At 39.7% G+C, this 23338-nt stretch overlaps 1 protein-coding gene across 1 annotated transcript in view; it reads left to right on the top strand.

Moving 5' to 3' along the window:
- The first annotated feature begins 1440 nt into the window (after positions 1-1440).
- The window catches only part of epb41l4b (erythrocyte membrane protein band 4.1 like 4B), a 35739-nt gene continuing 13841 nt past the window's right edge, over positions 1441-23338 (top strand). Inside the window, exons 1-15 of the mRNA XM_042489724.1 lie at positions 1441-2506; positions 11362-11466; positions 11542-11584; positions 12108-12186; positions 12472-12516; positions 15590-15642; positions 16221-16341; positions 16971-17058; positions 17153-17241; positions 18077-18146; positions 19149-19318; positions 20685-20794; positions 22275-22308; positions 22617-22650; positions 22799-22893. Of these exons, the coding sequence (XP_042345658.1) occupies positions 2225-2506; positions 11362-11466; positions 11542-11584; positions 12108-12186; positions 12472-12516; positions 15590-15642; positions 16221-16341; positions 16971-17058; positions 17153-17241; positions 18077-18146; positions 19149-19318; positions 20685-20794; positions 22275-22308; positions 22617-22650; positions 22799-22893 (1418 nt within the window). The 5' untranslated portion in view covers positions 1441-2224. The remainder of the gene's footprint in view (positions 2507-11361; positions 11467-11541; positions 11585-12107; positions 12187-12471; positions 12517-15589; positions 15643-16220; positions 16342-16970; positions 17059-17152; positions 17242-18076; positions 18147-19148; positions 19319-20684; positions 20795-22274; positions 22309-22616; positions 22651-22798; positions 22894-23338) is intronic.

A 23338-nucleotide genomic window follows, 5' to 3' on the forward strand; every position in this document is an offset into this window, starting at 1 on the left:
CGATTGTTTTTTAAAAAGTGTGAATCATTCAGTAATTAAGGGGATGAGGTAGAAACACACTGATAATATTGATTTCACCGGGAACTTTATGCTTTTCCACTCTGTCTCTTTTTTTCTATTTCTGTCTAAGAAATCCAATGGCTTCGGTCAACTCCATTTATTTCGTGTTTGTATGGTGTGGATGGAAATGGGAAATTTGGGAAATTATTCCTTTGGGGTTGCCATATTGTTTTGCTGATATATAAAACACTGACTTTATATTTAAAGTAAAAGAAGAATTTCACAAAATCCTAAAACTAACTAATAGCTTATTCCAACATTTAAGATGCAATAAAATTCCAACTTTGTTTTTGCAAATGAATCATATTTATTCTTTCCCTCGACAAGGTACCAATGAATACAAATATATATATATATATATATATATATATATATATATATATATATATATATATATATATATATATATATATTAATCTATACATTTATTAATACAACCAATGCTGTAGTCTAATTTATTTATTCTTATTTAATTTGGCAAAAGCTCTGCTGTCTTGTTCTTTGTGTAAAGAAACAACTTAAAAACAGATATAACATTATTTTAAAAAGGAGAATATAATCAAATAGATAACTACATAAATATTTATTCAAAAAATAAAATAATAATATTATTTAAAAAAGAGATTATTATTATAGAAATAACTAAATAAATATTCATTTTTGTGTGTCATGGGGATGCTGTGTGTTCTGTTTGGACTCATGATATCAGTATTTCAACAGTCCTGAGTACGATCCTGATAATCAGAGAGACATAAATCATCATCATCATTGTGTTTTTCCTGACATGGTACCAATGAATACAATAATGTATACATTGTTATTTACATGTAAATTAATATAATTTGCAATATCTGAAAAAATATTCAATAAAATATTATTGAATAGATAACTGAATACATATATTATTACATTAAATGTGTATATTGTAATTTTCATGTATACTAACACAACCCATGCATGTTGCATAACTTATTTATTAAAAAATATTTTTGGCAATAGCTGTACTGTGTGGTTCTTTGCTTGTGTAATTAAAAAAAAATAATAATAATATTTAAAAATTAAAAAATCGAATTGGATATATAACTAAATAAAAATGTCTTTTAAAAATTAGAAAAATGTTCAATGGGTGTCAGCATTTTGTCCTTCTTCAGAGGGACATAAATAATCATCATTATGTTTTTCCTTTCCTGGGACATGGTACCAATGTATACAAAAAATATGTATATATGGTAGTTATATGTATAAATGTAACCCATGCATGTTGTCTGATTTATTTATTATTGGCAATAGCTGTGCTGTCAGGTTCTTTGTTCGATGAATAAATAAATATAACTGAATAGATAACTAAATGGGAGTTTCAGTTTTTCGGTCCTGAGCGACTTTAATTATCATCATTATCATGGGGACCCCCGGGAAGCCCTTTAACGACCCTGGAGGCACCCTGGACCCCACGTTGGGAACCACTAATGATGTGCCATGAAGTGCTCCCCCTCCAGGCTGGCCGGTGACAGACAGGTGGCGCTGGTTCACCCGCGCTGGTGGGTCGGCCAGTCGGGAGGAACAGAAGTTTGTTCTGCGCTGTGTTTTTACGCAGGCGCAGACCGCGCTGTTTGTCCAGTTTCGCTGGTTGACTTTTACCTGTGAGGTAGACTAGTTTCGGTTCGCCGGTGGGAAACAGCAAAAACAAACCACCGGGGTCCGGTCAGGAGGTGGTGAGACTTTCCTCCTTCCCTCCGCGGCTCCTTGTGACTCCCCACTGCGGAGCGTCGGACGGGATTTCTCCGGGAATTGTGCGCAACAGCGAGCCAAGCAGGAGGAGGCAGGTGCACGGGAGAGGACAGGACAGGGGGAGGAGAAGGAGGAGGAGGAGGAGGGCTGCTTGTGTTTCCGTGAGGGAGTCCTGCTGTTCACACCGAATGATTGGAAATCAACTGGTTGGTCGATCCGTGTTAGTTTGATTAGTATGCGGCTGGAGTCCCCCGCTGCTGCCGACATCCAGCCGGAGGACTGATCGGCAGCCCTGAAGTCTCCCCCGAGCCTGCTGAGTGACTCCTCGCCCCGGGGAGGAGGAGGAGGAGGAGGAGGCGGCGGCAGTAAAAGCAGGACCCCGGCTGGGAGCAGTTTTCACGGACACACGGACCTCTTCACCTTGTGGATCAGGAAGATGATGGGCTTTCTGCGCCGGACGTTCAGCCGCCGCTCCCGGAGCCGCTTCCAGACCAGAGAGAGGGACGAGCGGGACGGTAAAGGAGGAGGAGGAGGAGGAGGAGCAGGAGGGGTGACCGGGAACCCCCTGCTCCTGGCCCATCAGCAGCAGGTCGTACACGCGCCCGCCGTGGTCACCGGGGGAGCGGCGGTTCACATCCCGGCGGCCGGGACGGCGAGGACCACCATCACCTGCCGCGTCCTGCTGCTGGACGGTTCCGATGTCAACGTGGACCTGCCTGTGAGTGAGCTGCAGCCTGTCCTCTGTGCTGACGGCGGCTCTGTGTGTTTACTCTGACCGCCACAGTGTGTAAACAGAGTGCATGGTGCAAGGCGAGGTGGTGGCTGAGGTCAGTGTGGGTCAAAGTGTGGCCCGGGGACCCTGTGGGGACCTTGTGGGGGTGACTGTTGGTCACCTGCAAAAATTAGAGAGACAGGGTTACTAAATTGATCATATTTAGCCTGGACTAAGGGTTGGTTTCAACTTACTTTCAACTTTTTCAAATTGAAAATAAGGGAAAAATTGCAACTCAGTAGAGCTGCAATGATTAATTGATCAGTTGTCAACTAAATTGATAATAATTAATCAATTTGAGCTACTATTTCAGAAAGAAAAAAGTCAAAACACTTTAATTCCAGCCTCTTAAATGCTCATATTTTCTCAATTCTTTACTCTATGACAGTAGTCTAAACACCTTTGCATTGTGGACAAAACAAAACAGGAGCACGTTCTTATTCCCATAACTTGTCAAATGCTTTGTCAGTGATTTACGTGTCAGACAACAACGCCACAATTACATGTTAGAGAAGTAACAGCTCTGTGTGTTTACTCTAGCCGCCACAGTGTGTAAACAGAGTGCATGGTGCAGAGGTAGGTGGTAGTGGAGGTTAGTGTGGGTCCAAGTGTGGCCTGGGGACTCTGCAGGGACCTCGTGGGGGGGCGACTTGTGGTCGCCTGCAAAAATGAGAGTCAGGGTTACTAAAAGTATCAAGTCAGAGTTGCTGTCAATTTACTTTAAACTTTTTTAATTGAAAATAAGGAAAAACTGCAATTCTGCAAAGCTGCATCGATTAATCGATCAGTTGGCTGATTACTGGGGTGATATTTGGCATTTTGCATCTCTGGGTAGTGGACAAAGCAAAACATTTTGAGTGGAGCCTGTTCTCATCCCTAACTTGTCAAATATTGCCACTTTTGCCATTTCTGCGTCAGACAACAACGCCAAAAGGCACCTTTTGCGGCGGTTTAGTGAGTATTGGGGGTAATGCATTACAAAAGTAAGTAAAAGTGACACAAAAGTAACGCATTTCAGCCAGTGTGCCACTAGAAAAAAAAAAAATCCCTGGTGGTTTTTGGGTCCCCTTACATCAGGTAAGTGTGCATCACAGTGTGGCCCGGGGACCCTGTGAGGACCTTGTTGTGGCTCCTGGTGGTCCCCTGCAAAAATGAGAGACGGGGTTTCTAAATGTATACTATTAAGCCTAGACTTCTAATTTTTATCAGTTTATTTCAACTTATCTTTATTCAAATTAAGGAAAAATTGCAACTCAGTAGAGCTACAACGATTTAACGTATACTCATACTACAAAAACATGCACACAAAGGTTCCTATGATATCTTACGAATTAGTGCCCCACTAATGGTGTTACACCTTGATGTAAAGTTACCAAAGTACCGTGAAGTTACTCTATTACCTTGAACTTAACCAATTACTGTAAAGTTACGGAGGTTAAGTTTAGGCAGGTAGAGTTACTGTCATAAGGTTTAGGAAAAAGGAAACACGGTAATGACTTGCCTGAGAAAAGCTCAAAATGGACTAAAAGTTCACGTGTGTCTGAACTGCGGTCTCCTGGATGTACGTCCTAGGGTAAAATTTCCTGTATTTTGTGACCCATCCACCATCCAAACCTGCATCCGTATTGGACCGCTCTTTACTCCTCTACGACAGCTAATTGAACATCTTTGGATTGTGGACAAAACACTTGAGGATGCAGCAGATTTCTAAGTCAACAAATACCCTCACTTTGGCAGTGATTTCGGTTTCAAACACTGACGCCAAAAAGGCAGCTTTTGCAGCGGTGTGATACACAGCCATGCAGCGTCAGTATGCAACGCCACTGGATGGCGTCAGTTTGAAACGCTGCTGGTATAAACGTAATATAAGAGCTGGAAAGTTCCTAAAAAACGGGCGGGATGGGAGGTGGATTGATTCAACAAACCCCGGACTTTCACCCTTCACTTGTTCACTTCCTGTGTGAATATTACGCCAAACCATTGTGTTTTTTTTTTTTTTTTTTGTATTTTTTTTAAACTTTAAGGATATAAACCTAAAAAATGAAGTGCTTTACCAACGTAAGTATATTTTGAAAAATACTATATTCATCTAACAAGCAGAAACCGTACACTTCCTGTGAAAGTGTAAGTGTATTTTGAAAAGACACAATGCATGTAACAAGTGCAAACTGAAACGCCATCCTGGAACAAAAACCACGAGAAAGATACGCATCATATTTAGACGTGAAAGGCTTCTGATAAAGCTGCGGCAGGTCCATTTCCTGACATATTGTAAACCAAAAAGATGAATACAAACTCTAATTTGATGTTTGATATTTTCAAAGTTAAAAAAATAAATAAAAATAACCGTCAGATGATTATTCTATTTACAGAACAATTTTTATTTATTTACTGTTTCTCAAGCAAAAAAGTGGTAAAAGCTCACTGGTTGCTGCTTCTAATATGTGCTGAGGAGCTTCTTTTACTTCAAATTAAACAGTTTTGAGTTTTGAGCTGAGCAACATGAAGACCTAATCTCTGAATCTCAGAGTTTCAAGATAATAATTCAAGATAATTCAACTTTTTGGCTTTTGGATATTAATCCCTTGAAACCCGGAAACCTGGAGTGTCATCACTCTTCTTGTTTTTAAATATTTTAACCTTAAGCAAATTGTTGTGATTTCTTTCAAAGATGTGGGGAGAAGGAAATGAGTAATATATTTAAAATCACGTCACAGAATTATTCTAATTTTTTAGGCACATTTTCCAGGTCTTTTCCTTGTTTATTTGTTTGTCAGCTTTTTTTTAAACTCATTTTTTAGGTAATTTTCTTGTATTTTTTAAAAAATTTCTTGCCATCTTTTGGGTCAATTCTTTCCTTGCCCATTGCCTTCTTCCCATGTTTTTTAAAGAAATCCAGCCAATTTGTTCAGGTTTCAAAGGGTTACTTGTGCTAAAACAACCCTAAAAGAGAACGATAAATAATGCAAATGACTGGTAGCTGCTTCCCAAGTTAAAACTGACAACAACGTGTGTTTAAAATGCGTCTATTTAAAGTTTGGCACAGAAAAGTTACCAAAGTTTCCCTGCCTGTAGTATCAAAGCGGCCTACATAGTGCGAGTGTGTATGTGTTCCTGTATTGTGAGAGGTGCAGCTCCAGATGGTGTTATGATCAGCCAATTCATCACATTACTTCCCCGTTTCTGACTGCTGGGAAATCTAAGATAGACCTGAAGCTGCCCCCTTCTGTTTGCTCTTTTACAGCACCTTCCTCTCTGCTGTTCTTCTATTTGTCTCTATCTGATCTCCCAGTTCTCCGCCTGCCTCCCCTCTGTGTGCCGTCTCCCCTCCTAATCTTCTTTTACACTCCCTCTGTGGCCTGCTCCCGCGCTCATTGTCTTACTCCTTCACCCTCCTCTTCTTCTCCTGCTCTCCATCCATCTCCTTCTATTCCCCGACTCCCTGATCTGATTTACCGCTGTGCAGACTCTGTGTCACAGACCAGTGCTACAAGTCTGTGAGGGGTAGGTGGGACGATGAGCGAGTGTGTGGGCACTCGTGCGTAAGTGGCTTCTCGTAAGATGTTTTCATTTTTTGAAGGTTGCATGTGTCACAGAAGCTGCTGCGTGCATGCGTCACCTCTGAAACGCTCAGGCGGTGTATAGTGGGTTATTAGGGTGCAGAATATTTCATTTGCAGTCCAACTGGGAGATTGCAGCAATTGCACAAAGCTTCTGTAGAGCTCCGGCAACAAATGAAACAAGGCCTGTCAAACTGGCAGCTGAGTCACAGGTGTGTTGGAACAAGTTTGTTCATGTCAGGTGAGGTGCGCTGAACAGAGCTGAAACTCGCCCATTAGAGCTTATTAGTCTTTCACTCCCGGCTGAATGGGGCCAAAACAAAAGGTAGAACAGGAGCAAGTGTTGTCACCATACTGGAATTTCTAACGTTGATACAAAATTTGCTTTGAAAAATATTGATATTTGTTACCATTTGTGATCATAATGGGCAAAATTGGCACTAAGGGCATAAAATTATTGGGGGTTTTTGTAATTTCAAATGTATGGATTTAGAGGGATATGTAGGGAGAAATAAATACAATTTAATACGTGTTTCATTCAGTGTTTAATCACCTGAAAAAATAAGAATAGTAGAGAATGAGCTTTTTATGTCTACATAAGGTGCAAGTCGTCCTCGATTGTGATAATAATGTAAATAATAATAACTTTATGTATATAACACCTTTAAATAAAAGAGTTTACAAAGTGTTTCGACAAACAAAGCAAAGCAGAAATGGGAAACATAGACGGCGATTCAACAACAGAAAGCCAAACAGCCCTATTGAACACAAGCGAGAAGAAACTAGGGTAGAGTTTGGATAAAATTATAACCAGAGGACAAATAATGCGAGATGAAGGGCGCATAATGTCAATATAAAATAATACAAAGAAATGGACCAAAAACAACAACATCAGAAACAATAAAAGCAAGACAAATACACAAATAAAAGGAAATAAAAAAATAAATTAGAAAGATAAAATAGATTAAAAAATAATTAAAAAGATAAAATAAAAAAATGTAAAAAGAAATAAAAAGACAACATCAGTCTGAGATCGCCATGTTTATAGAGTAGCTCAGAACAGGAAGTGCACCAGGGTTGGAAGCTAATTTTCATCATGGCGAAACAGTATAATTACACCATCCAAAATGACTTCCCCATAGACTTACATGCTGAAAGAGACGTCTGTAAATCAATGCATACATTTTTTTAATGTCACAACCCACACAAATGACTTATTCTGTCTATTAGGATTTGATCCATTCAGTCCGATAATATTTCAAAAGAAGAGTCACAAGATTAAATTATTTTATCTCCGTTACAAATAACCGCTTGGCCGCGCTCGACCACTATAAGTCTCTAGTGTGCATTCTTAATGGACCACGCAGTGTAGAAATAGTGAAGTAGTACAAGTAGCATTAAGCCAAAAAGGACAGGGCCCCATGTTCAACTCTGTGTCCAGTTCTCTTAATACATCCAATGCAAAGATTGAACAAACCAAACACTGGCTCGAAACATTCACGTTTTCACATCAGCCACTGTAGTTAGCAGCCCATCCACAACAAGACTGTCAGAAAAACACCAATTTTTTGCTTTATTCAGTTTTTTATCAGTTGAAATACCTGTTCTGTTTGATTTGGAGAGGCCTCTGCGGATAATCCTGCTTCTGTTAAAAACCCTCTGAACTTGACGGTGAACACGTGTTAGCAGAAAGCGAACCAGCTCCATCTGCGACCTGCCAAACAGCTTAGGAGAAACACTGATTTGTAACGTAACACAGCTTTATTCAGTGTTTTCAGGTTTAAATCACCTGGTCTGTTTGTTTCGGAGAGAAAGAGACCTCCGTGGATAATTCGGCTCCCAGTCAAAACATCCTAAAAGTCTGCATCTAAAATAATTTGAGCGCACATCAAGTTGTCAGAGTAAAAAAGTGAGCACACATTTGCAGGTCTCTGACATGCCAAACAGCTTAGGGGAAACTCTGATTTGTAATGTTAAACTGCTTTTTTCAGTGTTTCTCCTGGTTTTAATCACCTGGTCTGTTTTTGTTGGAGAAGAAGAGACCTCTGTGGATAATTTGGCTCCCGGTCAAAACCTGCTGAGCGTCTGGATTAGAAGTAAAATAAGCACAAATTAACAGGTTCTTGGCTAGTTGCCTGTTTGTGAGGTGCAAACAGCATAGGAGAAACAATGATTTGTAATATGAAACCTTTTTTTTCAGTGTTTTTAGCTGTGTTTTTAATGGTTTTAATCACCTGCTCCATTTGTTTTGGAGACGAAGAGACCTCTGTGGATAATTTGGCCCCTTGTAAAAACCTCCTGAATAATGAAAACTGAAGGAATTTTAAGCGCAAGAAGTTTCAGCTGGTCAAAATCTGCAGTCCTTACCACTAGATGCCACTAAGTCCCCCTAGATCATACACACTTTTTTCTTTAAAAGATTAATAAAACAAGGCTATAACATAACGACAACTTTTCTTTTCCTGGTTAGCAGCAGAGAACAGCAGAATCTCTGTAGTAAATATTAACAGTAAGAGAGATCAAGAAAGCACATTTCATATATTCACAGTTGATATGTATCAATAAATTGCTGTTTTTTGACTCGCAGTAACAGTAATATATTCACTCCAGTGCTGAGTGACTTTGTTGCCACAGCATGTGCACCCGTGTGATAGAGGCTATGATTTCAATCAGCCTCTCTAAAACTACATGCTGCAGAATGAGCATGAGCGTGATTTTTTTTCTGTCCCCAATCCCTTAATACCACTGATTTCCTCACACATTCATACACTCACCAGGAAGTTTAGACTGGTTATCAGGATCCAAAGTACAAGGCTGTCATCTTTCTACACGCCCGCTGGGTGTTATATGGGTCAGACTGGGGTTAGGTCTTCACGCTGGGGCGATGAGGCACATGTGCTCATGAATTGTTCAGAGGAACTTTGGGACAAAGTGTTCCTAGTTGTGCTTAAGAAGTATTTCACTGCTGGAAAGATGTTCTCTTTATAAAACTGGGCTGTCTATGCAGCAGGAATACACAAATATGCTTGAAATTGGTGCTACATTTATTTATTTATTTATCTGGATCACCATTAGCTACTACCAGGGTAGCAACTACTCTTCTGGTATCCACATAAATAAACATTACATCATAGCAAATGTATAATTTAAAATCAGAGGCAAAAAGGAATAAAAAACAACAAGAAAACAGGGAAAATTACAAAGAAGCAACAATTATCAAAAGAAAAACAAAAGGATAGGTTAATTAAAAAAGGAAATATGAAAAAAATACATACAGCAATGACAGCAAGTATCCTCAATGTATCTAAATTTTCAGTAAAACATTTAAAACAGCTCAAAAATTATAGTAGTACTACTAAAAACAACACAACACACAGAAAATAAAAAGGAGAGTTTCTCATTAATGATCATGTGGTCAGATATTATTTAACTAAACATATTTAAGAGGGGCTGGTGTTCTGTGCCATCAGGTATTTCCTCAAGCTCTTTTTAAAAACAACCACTTGTTAAATGTGTATCAGATATGTATCAGATGGCAAACTATTGCATAATTTCCAAACTTAGCAGTTGCCTTGCGTTAGTCTTTGAAGCAGGAAGTAAAAAAATAACCTCTTAATGCATGCCTAGTAATATTGTTATGGTCTTTACTGCTGTAAGAAAATAAATGGTAAAGGATAGTCAGAATTTTGAATATGACCAGAGAAAACAGAGGAAAATGGCTGTTTTTGCTGAGGAGGTAAAAACAAAAACAAAAAAAAAAACTTCAACTACCAGAATGCAAAGCGCTGTGACGTCATGCAACCGTGGCCGTCTTTGTCCAGCAAAAAGAAAATATCAAACTATCAGGGGGGCTGTCAAGAAGTTACCAAATTGCGTGTCAACGGTAAGCTGCAATATGTCCTTAAAACATTTTATACAAAAAATAGGCAACACAGTAACAGAATATTAGTTAATATCTGATCAGCACTGCTTAGTTTTACCGTTTAATCTGAGTTTTTTCAGCCTCCGTTTTTAAAATACAGTAAACAACATGGCGCTCGCTAATTGTTCAATTAGCCAAATGCTACACAAAAATATGATTTTGAAACCGTTTCAGGGGATACATAGGCGATACAGTAACAAAATATTGGTTCATATTTGATCAACAATGCCTGTTTTTACAGTTTCATCGGACTCTGGTTGCAAAACAGCGGTTTTGAGCCTAAAATCTATAATTTTAGAAGGATGATTTGGGCATTTACCACAGTTCTGCTACCAAGTACCTGAAAGTCCCACTTGAGTTAAAGTGCAGATATCTTAACAGAAAATGACTTTGGAAGAAGATAACTTGAGTGAAAGTTTTAAAGTATCTCATATTTACAGTGCTTTATGATCAAAAATAAAAAAAGTATTAAGTATTGAAAGTAAAAGTACATGTAAATGCTGTTGACAAAAAAATCAAGTGGGCAAAAATTTGAGAATTATAAAATTTTATATTCCTAACATTTAGGCTGACTCACCTTGAATAATTGAATTGATTGTACGTTACACTTGAAGAAAAACAAGTTAGTTTTTGTGGTTTGTTACAGTAGCTCTGATGCCAGCATAGAGAATTATAGAAAGTACCAGGTCAAGTATATAAAAATACAAATGTCAGAATAGAAATACAGCAATAGTAAACAGTAATCATGATATATAAAAATGTAAATATTTTAAAAATAAAGTATGTATCATAATATGCTGAGTGTGTAAGTATGTAAAAATATAAATGACTGCAACAGGCTGCATGCACGTTGGCGCATGTGCACTACTAAAGTACAGATACTCCCCAAAGAATACTTATGTACTGTAGCAAAGTATTATTACTTCGTTACTTTACACTACTGGACACTACCCACATTATTATGATATAAAACTAGTTAAAAACCATCTCTTGAAGTGCAGTGTTTTGTGTTCTTTGTTATGTGTGATCATGACAAAGGCCGGCCTGTCTTTCTGGGGCTTGTCCCTCTCTTTTTGATCCACATGTACACACCCACACAGCCACTTTCACACCCATCTGAAGACATTTTGCTCCTGTTATGGACACCAGGTCTTTCACGCCTAAATTACCGGGAAATCAGACAGCCATAATCCGGTGAAACTCAAGTTTTAGGACTTAGTTTATCTCGAGACGATAGGGTTACGGCAGGAGAAGAGATAAGAATGAACACACCTGAAGCTCAGCTGAAAATATTTTTACTTTTTGTTCTTCTTTTGTAGAGTAAATCCAAAGGCCAGGACCTTTTCGACCAGATCATGTATCACATAGACCTGGTGGAGACAGACTACTTTGGATTGCAGTACATGGACACAGAACAAGTCTCGGTGAGTTCACACTTCTTTCACATAAGACCACAAGCTGACATAATGTAACTCACTCTGACCTTTTCTCTATTCTAGCACTGGCTCGACATGTCCAAGCTTATAAAGAAACAGATCCGAGGTAAGCTTTCCTAATTAGGCCCACATGTGCTGCGTGTGTGTGTGCAGGAAAATATGCATTATTTGCATGTGGAAGCAGGTGAGTGGGGAGCAGGTGGTGCATTATCTGTTGTTGACATGGTCATTAGGATGTGCATTAGGAGCAGTTCCCTTGTTTGCTCTCCTGCTTGTGACACGGGGATGAAATGGTACAGGAGACTGATGTTGTCCTACTTGTCCGCTGCTCCTTTTTGTAGTTCAGGAGCACCCCCCAAAAAAAGGAAAAAGAGTCTGATTGATGTTGAAGTCAAACAGAAAAGAGATAACAAAGTAGGTCACAAAGATATATGGATGAATAAAGATTTATATCCTGTCTGACAGTGACAGACGAGATAATATGGATAAATATATCATAAGAAGATTTGACTTGATTAAATTAATTATCGCTAAATTACAAATTTATATTTCTTCACCTCTTCCTCCCTGTCATTCAAAAAACATCAAGATTTTCTTTTTCAACATCTGTCTCTCTTTCTTTATTTTAGACGGGCCTCCATACAGACTGTTCTTCAGAGTGAAATTTTATTCCTCAGAGCCAAATAACCTGCGCGAGGAATTTACAAGGTAAAGTCCTCACACACACACTCACACACACACACACACACACACACACAAGCACACATGGTTTTCTCAGGAGCCTAGTGCAGAGGTCCAAAGGGGACGTGGGGCTAATTACTTTGCTGCTATGGGCAGATTCAAATCAAGGCCAAACGGACGGAGACTTGTTAAAACAAATGATGTGTCAGAGATGAGGAAAAGCCGGTGATACATCAATTGATTTACGCTCTTGTTCAGTGTGAGCCTCTCACTCTGTGTGTTTTGTTTTTTTGTTTTTTTTTGCACCAACAGGTATCTGTTTGTGTTGCAGCTTCGACAAGATATCCTGTCTGCCAAGTAAGTTCCTTTGTTGCTGTTGATGCAAACAATTACAGTATAATTCACATTTCACATATTGCATGCACAGTTAAAGGAACACTTTGACATTTTGGGGAATATGTTGATCTGCTCTCAGAGTTAGAGTTGATTATTGACACCACTCTCATGTCCGTAGGACAAATGTAGCAGACGTTAGCTTAGATTAGTTTAAGACAGGAAACGGGCAAACAGCTCTGTCCAAAGGCAATGAAATCCAAACACCAGCAGCTGCATGGAATAAAGGAGGAGGTAATCTGTCAAAGCTGGGCAGGGACACATGTAGTGCTGCAGGAATGACAATTTTTTGTAGGCTGAATCAGAAGTTAGTATCACCCTTGTTCCCTCTTCAAAAAGGCTATGGGATTATTTTTTGGGATTTTGGATTTCTGCAGAAAATAAACTCTGTGACAAACAAAAGTTTATGATACTTAAACGTTTTGCTTAGCAAAATAATCTTCACAGTTCAGCATCACTTTGAGGATTTCTGAAGCATCAGTGCAATATCAGAAGTTAAAAGCTAATTTTGGCTATAAAAGAAATAGAATCGGTCGCGTCTCCACCACAACAAGGCTGTAAAGCCATGCTCGGCAACAACCTCTGTAGTCTCATTTAGCCACTTCTTAGCCAACACCTTTTTTAAAACTCCTAAAAGCTTCAAAATCCATGAGTGGGGTGTATGCATAATTTATATCGTAGAATAAAACCTGGAAGTATTTTAAGCGTGTGTTAACCACAGACTGTATTTCAGGCATATAACCAAAAACCCATTCAAAAAGCCTGCTGACTTTGAAACCAGAGAACTGGGAGTGCAAACATGCTGCCTCTATTCCCTTTTTAGGACTTATTCCTTCAGCACTGTATGGAATAGTAAATGTTTTTTTTAGATAATATCCAATAATAACCCCAAAGTAATTATCAGGTCATTTTCTTCTCACCTTTTACTATTTTTTTAAAATAAATTTATGGGACATATCTCACCAAGTTGCTACTTAAGTTTTTCTCCATGTTTTTAAAATAAGTCAAACAAATTTTTTAGCTTTAAATTCTTCTGAATAATTTCAAGAAATCAAGAAAACCAATTGTGATCCAGGTCTTAAAAGGTTAAATTATATTAGTGTTAATTAACAAAAAAAACACATACTTTATTTTTAACTCCAACATTAATAAATGAACTGAAAATGTACTAACTGACACTGATGGCAGCTACAGTAAATGAATGAAGAGGAAAAGAGAAAGGGAGGTTAAGCTGAGAGACAAAACAGAGCAGATGAGTTAACCAGGTATTGTAGCCTAAAATTAGGCCTGATTGTAGGTGTATGTGACGTGTCGCCCCTCTCTTGAACCTAACGAACAAGTAACTTCAAAACTTACAAAAAACAAGGACAGGGAGTAATTTACAAGTCCAGATAAAAAGAGGAAATATGAAAACATACCGACAGTTATTTCTTAATATAATCAACATTGGGAGGTTAAGTCAGGTAAACAATGTTTAAGATGTTTCTTAATCCCTCAGGCAGCCGCCACGTCAGTCATCACAAGCACGTAGTGTGCAGCCAAAGATTATTCAAACCCACAGAACATTATTTTCAGTTCAGGTGGAGAAGCAGAAGTTCACAATAATACTAAATGTGATCATCAGTATTAAGGAAATGTGTTAAAAATGATGCACAAGACTTCTATTTCTGTTAGATAGAGAGCTGCAGCCACACAAAACACTTGGCTGTGGATATTTCACTTGATACTTCACTTCAATTGCTTCTTTAAAGAGCTGACACAAGTGGATGTAGATGTGATGTGATGTGATAAGTGTTTGAACAATCTTAAAGCTTCTTGATGGTAGACAAAAATAAAAGAGTTGTCATGATAAGAGGCTAAAAGTTAAGATAATAAACAATATGCAACTTACAATTCCACCAAAAAGGCCCTCTGTTTCTGTAGGACATGCTGACCTCATTATTGGAGTGTAACAGAAGATAAATACACTTGGACTGCTTGCTGGAGTGAAAGGAATTAGTTTAAAACAATTTCTGGGAGGCACGGTGGCGTCGTGATTAGCACTGTTGCCTCACAGCAAGAGTGTCACTGGTTCGAAACCCGGCTGGAACGGGCTTCCGTGGGCGGGGGCCCTTCTGTGCGGCGTTTGCGTGTTCTCCCCGTGTCTGCGTGGGTTCTCTCCGGAGTCTCCGGCTTCCTCCCACAGTCCAAAGACATGCAGCTCAGGTTGATTGGTGACTCTAAATTGCCCTTAGGTGTGACTGTGAGCGTGTATGGCTGTCTGTCTATATGTGTCGGCTCTGCGACAGTCTGGCGACCTGTCCAGGGTGTACCCCGCCTTCCGCCCGATGACAGCTGGGATTGGCTCCAGCCCCCCCGCGACCCTTACGAGGACAAGCGGTTACGGAAAATGAAATGAATTTCTGAGAAGTCTTGTGAATACTAAAAAAGAGTAGAAGTGCCTGAACCTGACCTCATCTTAACTGGAGCAGAAGTAAAAAAACATTCGCCCCAAAGTAAAGTAGCATAAAACAGCTCCTTATGAGTCATTTTCCGGTAATTTCTCTTCGTGTGTGAAAACTTTTGGTTCTCACAAGTGGCGTCAAACCTGGTTGTAAACTCTCTCACCTGCGGGAGCATACACACGGGTCACCTACATTAGAGTTTGGGGGACTTCTGTACAGTGGGGCCTGCTTTCTTACACACAAACACAAACGTGCTCGCACAAAAACACACTGAGACGGCGTGTTACCCCTCTCCCTCCTCCTGACTCTATCTGGGCCACGGATCCCCAGAGTCCAGCTCTATTATAAAGCTCAAGATCAGGAACAGCAGAGGGCTGCTTATTTTAGGAAAAGGGTTGCTCCTCTTCTCCTTGACACACACACACACACACACACACACACACACACACACACACACACTCTCACACAAAAACACACACAGTCTGGAGGACACTCAGACACTTTTATGTCTTTCAAACACATGATAACATGTACACTATGAATGCACACACACGATAACAGCTCATCAGCGGTGTCTGTTTTTCTCTGTTCAGATTGAAATGTCCATACGACGTCTCGGTAGAGCTGGCGGCATTTTGTTTACAAAGTAAGATGACTTTTTTATTGATTTTTGATATATTGGGAGGCCATTATTCTACCTTAATTTCACTGTGATATGAAGTAAACTTGCAACATTTAGTCCACTTATATAATGTATGTGAATACTTATTTATTGTCTAATTTAGACTCTATTGACACTCTGCTGCTATAAATCACATACCTGTCACTTCATCATGTCCTTTTGTCTCCAAATGCTCTTGTATAGTTTCTATTTTTATGCGGTTCTCATTTTAGTTGTTTATATCAGTTACTTCCGATACTTATCTATATTTATTTATGTCCTTGTGCTGCTGCAACAACCAAATATCCCCACTGGGGATCGTTAAAGGTTTATCTCATCTTATCATTGGGTGTTAAAGCAGTTGCAAGCAGGGACTGTTTTTTCTCAGTTTGCTTTAACATCTATGATTTGGAGAAAAGTGAGAAATTTATGATCCCTGTCATCTAAAAATTAAACCCAGAGGACACGCAATAAGCTGAGATGGGAAAGCACTTTGTGCTCAGGGAAAACGTCTTTGTTTGTGTGTCTTTACTTGACGTGTGTTGGTTTGCGTCCGTGTCCAGGTGAGCTGGGAGACTGCGACCCCTTGGACCACTCTCCTGAGCTGGTGTCTGAGTTTCGTTTCACTCCCAAACAGAGCGAGGCCATGGAGGCGGACATCTTCAGCAGGTGGTTGGAGCTCAGGTGAGATATCATGAATTCAGACTTGCTGTATTTCTACAAATGCATCTGCACAAGTTGCCACACAATGTTCACTGTGTCAAAGCAACTCATTGGAGCGCATCCAGGTTTATCTCCGCATTGAGCTGAGCGCTGAGCAGGAAAGGAAGTCATTCTGCTGCTGCCTTTCAGCGCCAGCGTTTCTACTGATGAGGGCGTCTAAATTTCACTCTCCTCCGTTCTCTCCTCCCCCGCCTCAGCCTCGCTCTCACTGGTTTGTATGAAGGATTAAGGGATTAATCCCTGGAGGGTCTTGATTGATTCTGGGCAGTATTTAACCCAGCCGCGGTCTGATTGCTCCCATCTCGGATTAGATTACATACACATATGCTGTGCCTCACCGAGCCGACTGAGCCACCACAAGGACGAACTCACACTGAGTTCACAGTCATTCTTACCCACAACACCAAGACTGAGTCAGTGTTTCCCTCAGAGCTAACACCAATTACCAGCAGAGGTCATGCAGCGAGTGGTGTTACTGATAGTTAGCCTTTTTCAGAGCTTGTTGTCACACGGTGTCAGAACCGAGGAGACAGACAAAGTGATGTTTTTATTGTGAAAACTCAATACGGTGTCTGATTTTGGATCCTCAGGGGGAAGAGTCCGTCTCAAGCAGAGATCTGTTTTCTCAACAAATGCAAGTGGCTGGAACTTTACGGAGTAGATATGCACTTTGTCAAGGTGTGTGAGTGTTACTTCATTATCACGTGTGTCACTACATTACAGGTGTGTTTGACGACTAAAGTTGTGTGTGTGTATTGTGTTGTGTCTTCAGGGCAGAGATGGAGGAGAATATGCACTAGGTCTCACTCCGACTGGCATTTTAGTATTTGAAGGCTCCAACAAAATTGGCCTCTTCTTTTGGTAAGTATGTCCAACACATCTCTAAGCCAGCAGCTCTCAAAGTGGGTCTGTGGCACCCAAGGGTGACTTAAAGGTGGGCCAGGGGTTCAGCAAATTTCTTTTAAAATTTTTTTAAATATATATTTTTGGTGTGTTTAAGTGTGAAAGGGGAAGAGAGAGAGGGGGGGTGACATGCAAAAAAGGGCAGAGGCCAGAATCAAACCCACAGCCGCCACGGCGAGGACACAGCCTCTGCACATGGGGCGCCCGCTCTATGCACTGAGCCACCAGGTGTCTGGGTTTTGGCAAAATTAGTCTGTTTTTAAATAATTTTTGTGCCTCCACTCTGCCTCTACCTCACAAAAAAAAAAATCATTCACTAATTATGACAGAATTCACACTAATGTCTAATAGGATAAAACAATGAAGTGAAGACATCCCAAAGGTCAACGTCAATGTGACATCATAACGTTCTGCAAAAACACTTTTTTGGCTTTTATTCAACATCATAACTCATTATGGTCAGATGCTGAATTGGTGACACTTATTTTGGGTGTCCACCTTAAAACTGTTTTGATTGTTTAGATCTTCTGTGCTGCCGGGTTGAAGATGTGTGTGTGAAACATCCACTTTTGAGAATTTGTAGCTTCTTTGCAGCCACGTCCAAATTTGAAGCATTGCCTACTGTTAAGGCTACTTATGAGTCTGAACACACATGGATGTAATCTGTAACTTGATTTGCTCTGCTGGAATAGTATTCCACTGATTTATGGCCACAAAAGCCAAAAACACCAATCAAACCTGAGTACTAATGGAGAGTCCTTGGTTCTGTTCTGTGTCTGTGTGTGTTATCCAGGCCCAAAATCACTCGGCTGGACTTTAAAAAGAGTCGACTCACGCTGGTCGTGGTGGAGGACGACGATCAGGTTTGTATCCTGTTATAAACACACACCCTGCAGACAAACAAACAGGCAAACAAAGTAGCTGCAAAATGTTGGTGTGCAAACCTTCTGTAAAAAAATGCCTGTGGCTGAAAGGAAAAAAGATAAATTCTTTTATGTACAATTTTTTCTTGAGGGACTATGATTTGAATGATAAGCCAGATAAATTTCAGTCATACTGGGACAGGATATTTGATACCCCTTTGCTGTGGAGACAGGTGTATAATCTAACTAATAATTCTATTATAATGAGTCACAATACTAAAATTCTAAAATACTAAATACTTAAATTCTACACAAAATCTTACCCACAAGAAAAATGCTTTTCATTTGGGGGATGAAAGAGGATCAGAACTGTCGCCTCTGCAAAATGGAAATTGAGGACGTGTTGCATTTATTTTTGGTTTTGTCCACATGTAGTGACGTTTTGGATGACTCTGAAAAAATGTTGACTCTACAGTACTTATTGTTAACAATGTTCCCTTAAACAATTATACTCAGTGAATTAGGAAATGGATGTCCAAGTATTTTAAACATTATTTATTATTTTATTTGGTAAGAGATTTATTTTTGAACTGAGAGAAAACATTGACATTTCCTAATTTTCTCTCTTTTTTAAAAACATTATTTTAGATTGAAGGACATTATTGCAAATAAACAGGGAACAATTAAAGACTATGAAAGAAAATGGAATTCATTAAGGCCATGTTTAGAGAAGACTGATGATCACGATGGCCGCTTTTTAGTTGTAGTGATTGCAACCGTGGTTTTTTTTTTGTTTTGTTTTATTTTGTCTTTTTTTCAATTATTATTTTGTTTACCCATTTTGTGGCATCTGTTTGTGGGATGTTGATGCATTGTGATGTGTTGGCAATATGATGAATCTTTTGTGAATTGTTTTAATGTTAAAAATATTAAAAAACAAAACACAGGCGCACAAACACACACACACAAGGCGGTAAACAGTGTTTTATTTTCTGACTGCAGGGTCGTGAGCAGGAGCACACGTTTGTGTTCCAGCTGGCCAGCTCCAAGAGCTGCAAACACCTGTGGAAGTGTGCGGTGGAAAGCCACGCTTTCTTCCGGCTGCGCCAACCAACCACGGGCAAGGCCAGCCGCAATGACTTCACACGACTTGGGTCTCGCTTCAGATTCAGGTAGAACTGGGACCCAAGCCTCCTCTTCATACTCATAAAATGTGTTATCAGCTGACGACAGATAAGTCGGCTCACTCAGGTTGTTGTAGCCGGCACTCGTACCAGCATATGGGGAATGGTTTGCCACATAAAACAGAGCCTTTGTATCTATGGTTACGTGGACCTGTTCCTATGGCGACTGAGTAATTTCTTTATATTGTTGGTTTTCTTCTGACTATAATTGGAGATGGTTAAAGTAAATTGTCACACTTGAAGAGCACTTCCTGTCATGTGTTGGAGCATCGTGATGTCTGTTTCATATTGGAGTCAAAAGCTCAAGTTACAGCTGGTGGGAGTAAAAACAAACACCCACACAGTGTAATGTAATCCAATATAATAAACACACCAATGTCATTTCATGATAAAAATGAATGAGCAATTGACTTTGCTTAACAGAGCAACAAAAAACAAAGAAATGTCAACTATATAGAAATTAATGCATAAATCATGTGAATCCCTGCAGATTATTACACGTATCCATGTTTTGTGTTAATTTGCTGTTTGTTTTTATATTGTTTTATTTTTATACAATTTTATATATTTGATTGAACCTGTGTTTTGTCATTAAATGTCCCAAATATAAAAGAACGATTTAGTCTCAAAAAAATTCCTCCTATTGCACAATTTTAAGGACAGTTTTCTGACAGTGGCAAAATAACACCTACCTAAATCTTAAAACTTTGTTTTTAACTCTTAAAATAAGAAAGAATAGTTTTCAATTTTAAAAAATAATCAAACTAAAGTCAGACTGTAAATACTTTGTATTTATTAGGATCCCCCTTATTTACATACATAAGCTGCTCCTTCTGGTGTCCACACATGAATACAGGGTTCCCAAGGTCATGGAAAACCTGGAAAAGCCATGTAATTTCACAATCAGATTTTCCAGGCCTGGAAAAGCCATGGCATTTGTAAAAGAAATCAGTAAAAGTTTTGGAAAAGTCATGGAATGTCGTGTGAAACGAAATTTTTCCAGCAGTTTTCTGTGGATAACCTTCGTCAAATGTAATGTAACACAATGCCATTTATTTTCTGAAGCTGTCAACATAACGTGGCTCTGATGTGCTCCAACGTGTGATGTTTTGTTTACTGTCAAAAATGTTTCCCCATTTTCTCCGCAAGCTGAAATTACATTTGAAGAGAGTTTGATTCTGATATTAAAAAAAAAACACAGGGCAAAATGTGTGGGAAACTCTATAAACATAACAAAATAACAAGAAAACATTAATGTGGGTGAAAAACAAAAACAAGAGGTAGTGCAGTTTGCGGTGCGGTAGCTATTTAGTTAATTCTATACATCTCACCTTCTCCTTTGTGTTTATCTCAGTGGTAAGACAGAGTATCAGGCCACTCACGGAGGCAGGCTGAGGAGAGCCAGCACATTTGAGAGAAGGCCGAGCAAGAGATACCCCTCCCGCACACAGTCGCTGGGCAAAGGTGAGTCTTATCAGCACATGCAAACGTTAATGACTAACAGCTCCTGTTTAGCCCTTAATGTGTCTGACTGGGTTTTCATAAAGGTCATGCACTGTTTTCATTCACTGCATTGTAGAAAAGTTTTATTATTTCAAAGAGAAGGACAAGCTGCAGCCTTTAAAACTCTTTCTAAAGGATTTTCTCTGAAAGTGTTAGAAATTAATTACTAATTTAACAGGTTTAAAGAACTCAAAAATAGCTCTATGGCCCTTAAGGTCGTTGAACTTAGGTGTCACCTTTGGATGTTGTCAAAAACACCTCCACACTTTCCACCTTTTGTGAGCTACAGCAGCTTCACAGGTCCACAAGCCTCTTATCTATCATACACGAGGGACGAGCTGCAAGACTGTATTTAACTTTTATTTATTGGAATTTTTTGGCAGTCATTCAGCCTTCACTACAAAAATCAGCGAAGAATGAAGTGTTGGTAGAAGGTGGATTCAGAATATTTTATTTGAGTTAAATAAAAAACTACTCTTTCAAGTAAAAGTTCTTATTTGAAATGTACAAGTACAAGCATCAGATTAGTATCAAAATATACTACCTAAAGTACCTAAATAAAGTCTGTATTATGTTGTATGGGCCATATAATAATCATATATTACTGTGTATGTTATTTTAATGTTGTAGCTGGTAAAGATGGGACTAATTTGAAATACATCATAAGTTACTAAGTAACTTGATCATATTTTGTTATCATGTAAACGACCAAAGCTGTCAGATAAATGGAGTAAAAAGTAAAATCATGCACCCTGAGATGTTGTGGAGTAGAAGTACAAAATGGCATAAAATGGAAGTAAAATCATGATGAAAATGGAGATCACTTCAAAATTGTACTTCATTGCAGTACTTGAGTAAATGAACGTAGTTAAAGAGTCCGGACCATAGACTGTAGAAATATAATTCAGTAGCTAACGTGATGTCACCCACTGGTTTGTGGACTCCTCTTTTGAAATCTTGACTTCAGCATTTTGGATTTTTTTTTTTTTTTTGGAGTCAGAAGTGAGCGCATATGGACGAGCGGCTGGAGCCGTGGAGGAGCGAGGGATAGATCTGACTCTTAGGCTGTGGTGAGGCCTTGCAGACACCCTGTCGTAAATGTTGAAATAAGCCATAGAGACCAAAACAGTATTTTATAGGGCTGTAAACACGTTCATTCCTGCTGTAAAGTTGGACATTTGAACATTGGGGGTCTATGGGGATTCATTTACCTCTGGAGCCAGCGTCAAGTGGCCATTTGAGGAACTGCAGTTTTTGGCACCTGTTCACTGACTTCATTTTTCAGCCTTGGAGGCTGCAGCTTGGTACGGACTGAAAAACAGAATAATATTAGATTAAAAAAAAAAAATCAGATAAATGCAAATTAAACGACAAACGGTCATATTTCCAGCTGCTCTACCTTTTCTCTGTAACCGACATCATGATGCTCTCTCTCTGTCAGCCTCCATTTCTCCAGCAAAGCCGCCACATATCAGGTAAAATATACAAAACACCCACAAATACACATGATACACACATGCACATTCGTATTACTGTACTCGTGAGGACATTCCGTTTATTCATTCCTTATCCTCTAACCTTGACCTTAATCCACATACTGGCCTGGATAGACTTAACACCAACAGCCCTTTGTCGAAAGTAGTAAAAAAGGTCGTCACTTTGTGGGTTTTTTCAAACCTTTTGAGGATTGTTTGCACGTTCAAAACACTCAAACAAACACGCAGAGAAACGAGTGTTCTCTGTTGTTAATCTGCTGTCAGTGATTATTGTCTGTATTTTCCAGCTCTCACGCCAGCCCTGATCCCAGCCTGCATCCAGTGAGTGACCTCAGATAACCTACTTTTACACACACACACACACACACACACAGCAGCAGCAGCAGCAGCAGCCGCTGATCTGGCCTTGCTCTTGTGACAACATTTAATTTCAGCGTCTCTTCAATCCGTCTTCTCTCCTCCCCTCCAGTACCGGCACAACATTCCTATTGGCCACGAGCCGTGGCACCCGGCTCTCACGCCGCCAGTTTACCTGCAGCCCTCCGGACACACGCCGTCACACAGGTAAGACAGCCGGCCGCAGAGGACACAGAGAGAGCGGAGTTTAGAGATACTCCAGGATGTTGTTAAATTGCTGTAGGAAGACGATGCGAGTCAGTCTCAGGGGTCCTTGATCAGAAATTGACAGGAATGCAAGTTCTATTTTTAGACACTCATCTCAAATTTTCGTCACACTTCATGTCACTCGTAAACATGTCTGTCTGTCTTGCCTGCCTCCATGCTCTTGTGTGTGTGATCCTCCATCTCCCTGTCACATTCAGGCCTTCTCTCGAGTCCGCCAGTCCTGTCACCAGTCATCCTCCCGTCCCCGAGCGAACCAGCGGCTCCTTCCCAGGATCCATCAGTGTGGTTTACAGGGATAAGGTCATGACTGCACTTTGACCTCCGCTTAAACTGGGAATCTGTTTCCAACCTTAAAACTGAAAATTACAGACTGGTGTCCCAGAGA

The sequence above is a fragment of the Plectropomus leopardus genome, chromosome 7 (genome assembly GCF_008729295.1).
Source record: "Plectropomus leopardus isolate mb chromosome 7, YSFRI_Pleo_2.0, whole genome shotgun sequence".
In the NCBI taxonomy this organism is placed as follows: Eukaryota; Metazoa; Chordata; class Actinopteri; order Perciformes; family Serranidae; genus Plectropomus; species Plectropomus leopardus.